The sequence below is a fragment of the Oryzias latipes genome, chromosome 16 (assembly GCF_053564925.1).
Source record: "Oryzias latipes strain Hd-rR chromosome 16, Olatipes_Hd-rR_3.1".
NCBI classification, from domain to species: Eukaryota; Metazoa; Chordata; class Actinopteri; order Beloniformes; family Adrianichthyidae; genus Oryzias; species Oryzias latipes.
In genome coordinates this window covers 28,750,893-28,761,267 of record NC_136252.1, presented here as the reverse complement: position 1 = coordinate 28,761,267, position 10,375 = coordinate 28,750,893, and the positions used below count along the sequence as shown (strand labels likewise).

The window sequence follows — 10,375 nt, the reverse complement described above, 5'->3', positions numbered from 1 at the left end:
GCCCAGCACTCAGGAGCAAGGACCAGAACCCACCCCCCAGGGACACGAACACCCCCGGCTCAGTTGTAATGTGAACCCCCCCACCGCGCGGAGAGAGCACCGCCGGGCCCAGGAAGCCAGCACCCCGGGGACACAGCCGCCGTTGCAAAGGGGCCCGTACCCCCCACCAGGGAAGAGGCAGGGGACAGATGGTCCTAGGTCCCACCTTCCTTGCAAAATGTGTGTGCGTGTATGTGTGTTTGAGAGAGTGTGTGCATGTGTGTGTGTTTATGTTGGGATGTATATATTGAGGGGGGAGGGGTGTGTGTACTAAGGGGGGTGCGGTTAAAATTGGCGGGTAGGGCACTAAGGGGACATCTCCTGATTACTCACAGTGACGTCCCCTCACCCTCCCCACCAAGGGGCCCTAAATGTCTAAGGTGCGGTTAAAATTGGCGGGTAGGGTGCTAGGAGGACATCCGCTGCTTGCTGGCAGTGATGTCCAAGCACCCCCCCTACCAAGGGCCCTACATGTCTAAGGTGCAAATAAAACCGAAAGAGGGGGGGCCCACTCCATACGGCAACCACAGGAGGGGGGCCACTGCCTAGTAAACCCCCCCCCCAAGGCTCATCGCAGGCTAAGCCCCCCACCCCCTCACCCTATTATGAGGTTATATGAGGAAGGGGGTAAGTTGGACAGCTGATAGACTGTCCCCCGGTGGTCAAACAGCCGTCCCCCGCCCCCCCCCAGCAAGGGGGCCAGGCCCACCCAGCCCCGGGGCCCCACCCCCGGAGGCGCAGACACCCCAGGCCCAGCACCACCACCCCCACACAGAGAGAGGGGAGCCAGAAAGCGCCGCCCCCCCCCCGGAGCAAGCCCAGGCCCCCACCCCCAAACGCCGGCCCTAGAAGACCTCTGGTCAGGCCTCGACGGGACCGAGGCAGCCAACCGGCCGGGGAAACCGCCGATGGCCTCAGCGGAGACCCCGACCCGTCAACCCCCCCTGCCCCGTACCAATAGTGCCCCCCCCCCCTCCCCCAGAATGCCCCCCCACAGGACAGGGCCGACAAGACCCCCACCCCACCCCCAGACCCCGCAGCCGAAGCGGATGACACCCAGAGCGACCAAGGGCCCCAAGAGGGTTGTCCCGTCCCGCCCCAGAGCCAGGGAAGGGCCGATCCCAGCCCCAGGTGTAGACGGGAAGCCCATCCAGCGCCGCTGGGCCCCCCCCCCCCCGGGCAGCGCCCCCCGCCAACCCCCCCCAGCACAGGCAAAGGGACCACCCCCCCAAGCCAAGCCAGACCACCACCCCACCCCCCCACCACGCACCCCCACACCCAAGCCCAGAGGACCACGCAGCGCCCCAGGCCGCCCCACCCAGGCGCCGGACCCGACCAACGGAGCCCCCACCACCCCCGGCCAGGCACCGGAGGCCCCGACCCCCACCCCGGCCCACGGCAGAAGGGCAAGGAGCAGCGACGACCATGCCCCCCCCCACCCCCTAAGTCACGGAGTTAGCTATGGGAGACCAGAGAGACCGAATTCTTTCAAAGTTACTTGAACTTTGGGCTGACATTTTTTCCAAGCTGATATGATCAAGCAGCAGATTTCTGTGTTGACTTATATTTATTTTTTTTGCTTTTCCAATTTATTAAAATAGTTTTTTTAGCAATGCAAAGAGTTATGAAAATTATAGAGCCTAATCCTCCTTCTATATCGATGGCACTCATGTCACCAAGCACACAAAGTGACGGTGAAGCTGTGATTGAAACCTTAAGCCAGACTGATAGATCGGCACATACCTGCTGCCAGAGAGCCTGGACAGGCGTGCAGAACCATAGTGCATGCATGTAATTGTCGGGTAGATTACTGTCACAGTGCTGACAAATGTCTGAGTTACTGAGACCCATCTTGAACATCCTCTGTCCAGTGTAGTAAATTCTGTGAAGAGTTTTGAAATGGATTAGCTGCAGATTTGGACTTTTTGTCATTTTAAAGGTGTTTAGACAAATCCGCATCCCATTTTGTTGTCGGAAGTGAAATATTGTTATCTAAATTACATAAAAGTTTGTATATTTTGGAGAGAGTTTTATTCATTGAGAAATTGATCAGAGTGGTAACTACATCTGGTAGCTTTAAATCGTTGTCTCTGTATTTAAACTTTTTAGTAATAATTGATTTAAGTTGCTGATATTCCAAGAAGTTATATATTCCATGTTTGTCTTGAAGTTCCTGGGGAGTTATGAATCTTCTATCAATAATTATGTGCTCTAGTTGTTTTATGCCCCCTGCTTGCCAAGCTGGGAAGTGGATAATTTTTTTGTTTATGAGGATGTCTGGGTTGTTCCAGATGGGTGTCATTTTGCACGGTTGAATTGATGATTTTGATATTTTGAGAAATTCCCACCAGGCTGTTAAAGTGGCATTTATATTAATACTTTTGAAACAATCCTGTTTTTTAACTATTTGACTAATAAATGGAAGATCTGACAGGTTGATCTTTCCACATAACGCCTGTTCCAAGTCTAACCATGAGTTGGTTTCTGGATTATTTTTTAACCATTTTAAGATGTATTGTAATCTATTTGCAAGAAAGTAATTGTGGAAGTTAGGTAATTCTAATCCTCCACAGCTTTTTGCAGATTTTAAAGTTTTTAGACTAATTCTTGCAGGTTTATTGTTCCATAGAAAGCTTGATATGGATGAGTCTAATGTTTTGAACCATTTTAATGGCGGTTGTGTGGGAATCATTGAGAAGAGATAATTAACTTTGGGTAAGATTTTCATTTTAACCGTGGCTACCTTGCCCATAAGGGACAAAGGCAGGTTGGTCCAGCGTGTTAGATCGTCCTGTATGTTTTTCAGTAATGGGGAGTATTTTGTTTAAATATTTCAAAAATTGTCTAATACTGCTACCCTAATTCAAATGCTGTACTGATGATGGTGCTGCCCAAATAAAGTGTAAAGCATTTACATTTTTAGTATTGTTTTTACTGTAACTGTCTATCAGTGGTCTCCAATCCTGGTCCTTGAGGGCCACTGTCCTGGATGTTTTAGATCTTTTCCTGCTCCAACAGATCGTCTCCAGTGGTTGAATTGCCTCTGCTCCTCAGATTCAAATCTGGGGAGCAAAGAAACATCTAAACCCTGCAGGATGGTGGCCCTTGAGGACCCGGATTGGTGACCACTGCTAAAAAATTACATTCTCTTTTCTTTCTCAAATACTGTACATCTCAAATATCATCCTCATTAATGGCTCTGGTAAGACATTCAAGAGAAATGATTTAGACATGAAAGAGACATCAGACAGACAATAATGAGATCTCTTTTAGGACTAATTCTTCTCAGATTTGTCTCTGGTGTCTTAGGTTTGTCTCTCCCACTTCTTAATTATTGCTCAAACTGTTATCTCAACTCAACCTCATTTGTCTCAGTGATGTCTTTTCTCATCAAGAAGCAAACGATCACAGAATGATACGAATATGAGACCCTCAAACTGATCTCAAGAGACGAGATCAAGCAAAATATGAGCAACAGATTTTTCCTATGGGTTGTGAGGGGCTGTAAACATGTGGGAGAGTGTGTAGGCAAAGGGATCATGGGAAATGAGGACAAACTTACTCCACACCAACAGTCCTGTCCAGAACTCGGGGGTGAATTACCCCTGGAGAAAACTTGACCTTAAAAACAACACAGATTTTTTGATTTTGGGTAAAAACTGCATAATCACAATAAAAAACAAACAAACACTGGGAACGGTTTGAAAAAATATCAAAAGATGATCAGAGCGAGACTTTCAATTAGTCACCGTTGTTTAAAATATTTGTTGACTGAAAATGTCTTGTGCAATTAAGTATTTTTGTTTCAAGTGAAATGACAAAATGGAACATTGACAGCATTTAAGTTCCTTTTTTAGAAAAGGGGAGATTTGTCCTGAGTCGTACCAGTAAACTTCCTCAAAAAAGAAAGATGAAGAAAAAAAGGGCTGACAAAAATATTTGCACTACTTCTCTAATTCCTCACTTTGCCCCAACGTCAGTTTTGAAGAATTGTCAAGGAGACATAAAGGGTATGAGTGGAAACACTTATCCTGTTTAAATTATTATCTTTTTCTTTACTTTTACAGACTTGTTTTTGCTCCAAATGCAGAAATACATTCAGATTGCTTATTGGACACAAACTAAAGGCTTTTGTAATTAAAGGTAAGAGTTTTGATTAGTTACTTCTAAGCTGTTTCTTTATTGTATACTGTAAAATATTGTAACTGTTGAACATGTTGTATTTAAAGTGTTACTTAAGTTTTTAATATTAATGTTTGATGTCTTTCTGAATTAATTTACTGAATTTAACAGGGATTTATAAAGTTGGTCTTAATGGCAAGGCAAGTTTATTTGTATAGCACAATTCATACACAAAGTAATTCAAGGTGCTTCACAAAACAGAAAAATATATTAAAATCACAATACATCATAGAAATAATCAACGTAAAATTTACTTTAAATCTTAATCTTAAATCTTAATCTCTCCTTCAATGATGCGTTCAGTTTGGTTAAAGGTTTAATGTGATGAACGTTAATTTATTACTGTAAGTTGTCCAATAATAATAATAATGGATTCGATTTATCTATGCTTTTTCTTGTTGCTCAAAGCGCTTACAGTGTTTCCATTATTCATTCACTCCTCATTCATGCTTGGTGATGGTAAGCTACGGTTGTAGCCACAGCTGCCCTGGGGCAGACTGACAGAGGCGTGGCTGCCGGTCCGCGCCTACGGCCCCTCTGACCATCACCGGGATATTTCATACGTATTCACACATCAGTGGAGCTGCACTGGAGGCAAGGAGGGTGAAGTGTCTTGCCCAAGGACACAACAATAGCTGGCTGGGTGGAGCGGGGATTGAACCGCTGACCCTTCAGTCATTGGACGACCTGCTCTACCACCTGAGCCACTGCCGCCCCAAAGAGTCTAAAAGAAGAGAGTAGACCCAGAAACAACAATTGTCTAAATTCCATCACATATTTAAAGTTTTTGTTATTATTGTTTAACAAAAGACGATGGATACCCAGATATGTGTGTTAGTGTTCTCTCTTCATTGGAGGTAACTCCTGATTTTTTGTAAACCTTGTTGAGAAAGTCCTTTCCATTGATTTCTGTGTTAAAAAAACGTAACGTTGCTGTTTAATCAAGTGTTAATCGTGAACATATTGGTAATGTTTTCTCATCATTAAATGCCTATGTTTAAACACATCTTTGGGTCTTTGATTTTGCTCCGGTATCTAATTCTTCATTGTTGCTGCATCTGTTGGAACATAGGAGTCATCAACGAGAAGATGTTTCATCTCCTTTGGGCGAGTCTGATTTTCCCTGTGATAAGCATCGGTTCTTCTGCAGGTATGAATAATGTCTTCTTCCTTCCAGCTTCCCATGATTGTGCGAACTTGAAAAAATTGGTTGATATTGTGATAAGGTGTAATGTGGAGTTTTAAAAGGAATTGTTAATTGAAATAGTAAACAGAAAATGACATTGACCTTAACAGCACAGGCTTATAAGCAAACTTTAGCATCAAGTGTCTCCGCCTCCAGTGTTTCAACTAACATAATCAATGCAAACACATGAGATAATTGAAATCAAATGTTCTTTATACCGGACTAGTAAAAGACGAAAACTCTTAAGTGAACAGGAAGCTTTCACCTTCACTTCCTCTTGTTTGGTTGACCACAGAATGGTTGTGTGTTTATAATTCCTGATAGTTCATGAAGAATGAAAAGAATTTGTTCAGCCTCTCATTTGATAGCAGCAGCAAAAGTATATATATATACACAAACACACACACACACACACGCACACAACATTTATACTTATACTGTAGTTGCTCTCAAAGAAGTGAAGTGGAGTGAAACATATTTCTCCATTTCTCTAAGTCAAAATGTCTGCTATATAAGAACATTTCTATTTATACAACAATATGGAATTAAATGCAGTACAAACTGAGTAGAGTGATATTTACTAATCTGTTAAAGGACTTCTATCTTTGACACCAGTTTAAAAATGTAGGATAATAAATAAAACACCATGTTTTATTCTGCTTTGTAATTAATATTTTGACAAAAAAATATGAACACCTCTGTAACTACATATTGATTTATTTTTGTCAAATCGTTTTTTGTTGCTTTGAAAATTCATGTTTACATCTGTTGCTTTATGGCACAATGCTGTCACTTGCTGACTTATTATTAGTAAAGTGAGTGTCTATATATATATACAACTGAATTTCCCAAGCTGGGATCAATAAAGTATCTTTATCTTTATCTTATCTTTATCTTTATATATAAAAAAACAAACAAACAAACCTTTTGTCTGACTTTCTTTTTCTCTTCTTTGCAATGCCAGGTTCTTCAGTCGTGGGACAACCAGACTGTGTTAATGGATTCTGCATCTCTGTCAGTGATGAAAAAATCTCAGCAGAATCAGGACTTTGTGTTGTGATTCCGTGTTCTTTCCCGACTCCTTATAACTTCAATCTTCAACATTTGATTTGGTCTAAATGTGAATCTGACCAAAGATGCGGTGACTCTAATATAATCTTTCACACCAACAAAAACACCAACAAACCCCTTAAATCAGAATTTCTAGGAAGAGTGTCACTCCTGGATCCTGATCTGAATCAGAACTGTAGCATCATGATCAGTGATCTGAGAGAGTCTGATTCTGGATTCTATCAGCTCAGAGTAAATGGAAAAATCAATGAGAGGTCGGATGGATTTACATTTAATAAAAGAACACACGTCGATGTTGGAGGTAAGACAAACTACAATAGAACTGAGATTAAATTATTGGAAAAGTATTTTTCTGCAGAAACATGAAGCCATATCTTCTTCAAGCTGTCTGCCTCTTCTGACTAAACATGTCATGTTTCCTGCAGGTTCCAGGCAGAAACCTACGGTGACTCTTCCTGATTTGACGGTGGGACATCAGGCCACCCTGACCTGCACTGCTCCTGCACTCTGCTCTAAGTCTCCTCCTGGAATCACCTGGATGTGGAGAGGAGCAGCAGAAAATGACCCTCTCACCAACGGAAGCATCACTGCCTTCAAGGAGAGTTTGACTGCTGTCACACAGAGACACCACTCAACTCTGACCTTCATTCCCACGACTGAACACCACAACTCCAAGATCACCTGCAGGATCCAGTTCAGTGATGACACCACCACAGAGGAGACGGTGAATCTGCACGTCAACTGTAAGAATTTCCCACTCAAAATTCAGCTTTTTTGTTTAAGATTGTGATGCATCTAGTTTGTCTCTTTCTCTTTCAGATGTTAAAATCACAGGAAATACAGATTTGAAAGAGGGCATGACTCTAAACCTCACCTGCACCACAACAAGTGTGACACCTGCAGAAATCCAATGGATTAGATTTGGATCAAAAACAGATCAGTTGAACAGAACTTCAGCTGGTCTGCCCAACAACACTGCCATCTACCTGCAGGAGGACAGAAGCACTCTGCTCATTTTTAATGTGACAGCAGAGGACGCTGGACTGTACATCTGCACATCAAAGCATCTGAACAACACAATCAAGGATGGAGTCAATGTGACAGTGATGTGTGAGTCCATCACATACCATTCTGTTGCATATTGCAAGATTTTATTGCAATGAAATAAGTTGTTTTTAGCTTCTTTTGGTCAGTTGTGATCAGTCAAAATATCTTTCCTCAACAGGTAGTTGCATCACATTGTTGCAAAATAAAGTTTCTACTTTAACACTTTATATGGAGAACTCCTCTTAGGCAATGCCTCAGGGTCTCTCCCCCTGCTCTGTAAATAAAATGTAAAATATTTTCAACAGATATGAGAAAACCTCAGATATCTGGAAAGGTGATTGTGAAGGAAGGAGAAGTTTTGAATCTGACCTGCAGTGTTGACAGTTTCCCTCCTGCTGTGTGGACTGGACTTTGGTCAAACCTGCACAATGGATCTGACCACAGTGGATCAGCCACCCTCATCGTCACCAATGTGACAGCAGAGGATTCTGGGCGCTACTTCTGTGCTGCAAATCACCAGAACTGGACTGAGACGGTTCACGTGGATGTGACGGTGATGCTGGAAGGCTCTGCATGTGTGCGCCGCTCAGACGTCCTGACCTGCACCTGCATCGGTACAGGGTTTCCTCTACCCAACATAAAGTGGGCCCAGTTGAGCCCCCCCACTGAGTACTGGCTCACCACCAATGTGTCAGGTCACACTGTGAGGAGCTCTTTGACTCTAAAGGCAACAAAACAGGACAACGTGTCTGCAGAATGTGTCATCAGCAATGAGAGTGGAGAGTCAACAGAAAAACTCACAATTCAAGACATCCTCTTTGAAAAAGATGGTATGCTTTCTTTTTTGCTTCTTTAAGAAAAGATCTTTCTTTTGACCTTTTAACTCCAAAATTTATGCGATTAAAACCCTTTTTTCTTTTGCTCCTCACGGCAGATCAATCTGGAAGTATTTTAGAGAAAATAGGCAAAATTGAAACCATCAAAATCTTTCTGATTGGAGTTTTGACATCAACCATATTCTGCATTTTGATCCCAAGTTGTTACAGGTATGCAATGACATTAAATAACTCAATTTAAATACTTTTTCTATGCTTCACATTTACTGCACCATTCATAAAAATGTTTACAGAGAAAAGCGGAAGAGGTTTGAGAATCTGCAGGAGATGGTGGAGATGGTTGGCAGTCAGGACAATCCTCTGGTATGTGTTTCCATTAGGTCTCTACATTCCATCATTTTATCAGTTTTACATCATGGTAATAAAAGCAGGAGACCTTATGGTTCCATTTGTAAGATAATCTGTCTTTAAGTTAGAATAGTTTGTTCTGGTATTCAAAGTCCATTTCAAACTGCTGAAGTGAAGTTTAAAACTGGGACATTTGAAGAACAACAAGCTCAGATTTCTTTTTTCTTTGTTTTCACAGATCCACGATGGTCTCACAGTGGCAGAGGATCCAAACTGCCTCCCAGAAGGAGCTGAGAATGAAGCTGTGTCTACAGGAGAAGCAGCTCCTAAACCCAGAAGTGAGGAGGATGACAAAACTCTACTTCGTAGTGTGTCAAAAGAAAAGGACACAGAGGAAGAGGCCGTGTACTCCTCAGTAAATGATTTAACGGATGAAATTTGAGGGCAGGCTGTAAGGTGGAATAGTGGTTAACGCCCTCTCCTCAGATGTTCAAATCCGGCTGGGACCTTTCTGTAGTTGCATTTCCATTACACATATGCACAAAACTGTATCAAAATCCTTAAAATGTTGAAAAAATATAATTTCACAACTTCCATTAAATCATAACTATGTGAATAAACACATTGTTATGGGTATAACAATTCAACATGACACGCTCCACTTTTGACTACGCTGTGGGACCTCTTGTGGCGCCCGCTCTCCTGCGTGGTATCCGGTCGCTGGTCACGTGATTCATTTAATGAGAAAAATGTGTTTCCATTGCAGATTTGCAAAATATGTCCATTTTCACACTCCTCAAACATCACCTTCACCTTTTTTTTAATCAGTACGAGTTTCTTGAAATTGTTGTGCTTCCATCAGATGAATTTAGTATCACAAATCCAATTTGAGCAATTTGATAGTTCATGGAAACACAGCTAGTGTGAAGTTAGCATGTTCTCTCCAGATATGTGTAGGATTTCTCCTGGAACCCAGGCGTTTGTACATCATCCAATGACATTTTTTATAAGTTTATTGATGTCTCTAAATTGTCCTTAGGTGTGGATTTAAGTGTGTGTTTGTGGCCCTTCAACGAATTGGCAACATTTTTTGGTGTACCCTGCCTTTGCCCAACAGATTATTTTTTTTCTGGCATCCATTATTATTATTTGACACAGTGTGGTGTTTTTCTGTTCTGTTTCCTGACTGCCTCTGTGTTTTGCAGGTTAGCTGTCGCTCCTCCTGGATGGCCCCTCCCTTTCCTGTCATGTCCTCTAGGTGGAGGAGTGCACAGCTGCCTGCCCTTTGCAATCATACCTATTTAAGTTGATGTTACTCAGTCCTCAGTGTCGTGGTGTCCCTCTTAGTCAGTGGTTTTCATACTCAGCCGACACTGAGATCTGTTTTATCCTTTGGCCTTTTGTCTTAGCTTATTTCTTCCTTTTTTGCCTTTTGCAGTTTTCCCTCTCTTGAGGAGTTTTTTGTGTTTTGTAATTCCCACCTTGTGGCACTTTCTGTTAGTATTAAATCGCTCCTAAGCGCATTCCTGAGTCTCAGCCTGATTCCTCTCTGCACTTGGATTTCCGTCCCTCCAGCCGTGACATTATTATTAACCCTGTGATTCCAAAAGGATTTCTGCAGGTTCTGAAGATGGATGGATGGATGGATGGATGGATGGATGAAATT

General features: G+C 42.7%; 1 protein-coding gene across 1 annotated transcript; it reads left to right on the top strand.

Annotated features, from left to right (window-relative positions):
- The first annotated feature begins 4,033 nt into the window (after nt 1–4,033).
- Nucleotides 4,034–10,232, top strand: LOC105356009 (myelin-associated glycoprotein-like). The gene is made up of 11 exons (XM_078932779.1): nt 4,034–4,049; nt 4,130–4,182; nt 5,294–5,371; nt 6,372–6,779; nt 6,904–7,221; nt 7,298–7,588; nt 7,831–8,355; nt 8,460–8,571; nt 8,655–8,724; nt 8,948–9,047; nt 9,915–10,232. Exons 3-11 carry the CDS (start codon nt 5,311–5,313, stop codon nt 9,917–9,919), a joined length of 1,890 nt encoding a protein of 629 aa, XP_078788905.1. The 5' UTR covers nt 4,034–4,049; nt 4,130–4,182; nt 5,294–5,310; the 3' UTR covers nt 9,920–10,232.
- The last annotated feature ends 143 nt before the right edge of the window (nt 10,233–10,375 follow it).

Excerpts from the sequence above, each read along its gene's own strand:
- LOC105356009 (XM_078932779.1), top strand. The coding sequence starts at position 5,311 with ATGTTTCATCTCCTTTGGGCGAGTCTGATTTTCCCTGTGATAAGCATC. Across the intron at positions 7,222-7,297 it reads GGTGAATCTGCACGTCAACT|ATGTTAAAATCACAGGAAAT; the intron begins GTAAGAATTTCC and ends TTTCTCTTTCAG. Across the intron at positions 8,725-8,947 it reads GCAGTCAGGACAATCCTCTG|ATCCACGATGGTCTCACAGT; the intron begins GTATGTGTTTCC and ends TTGTTTTCACAG.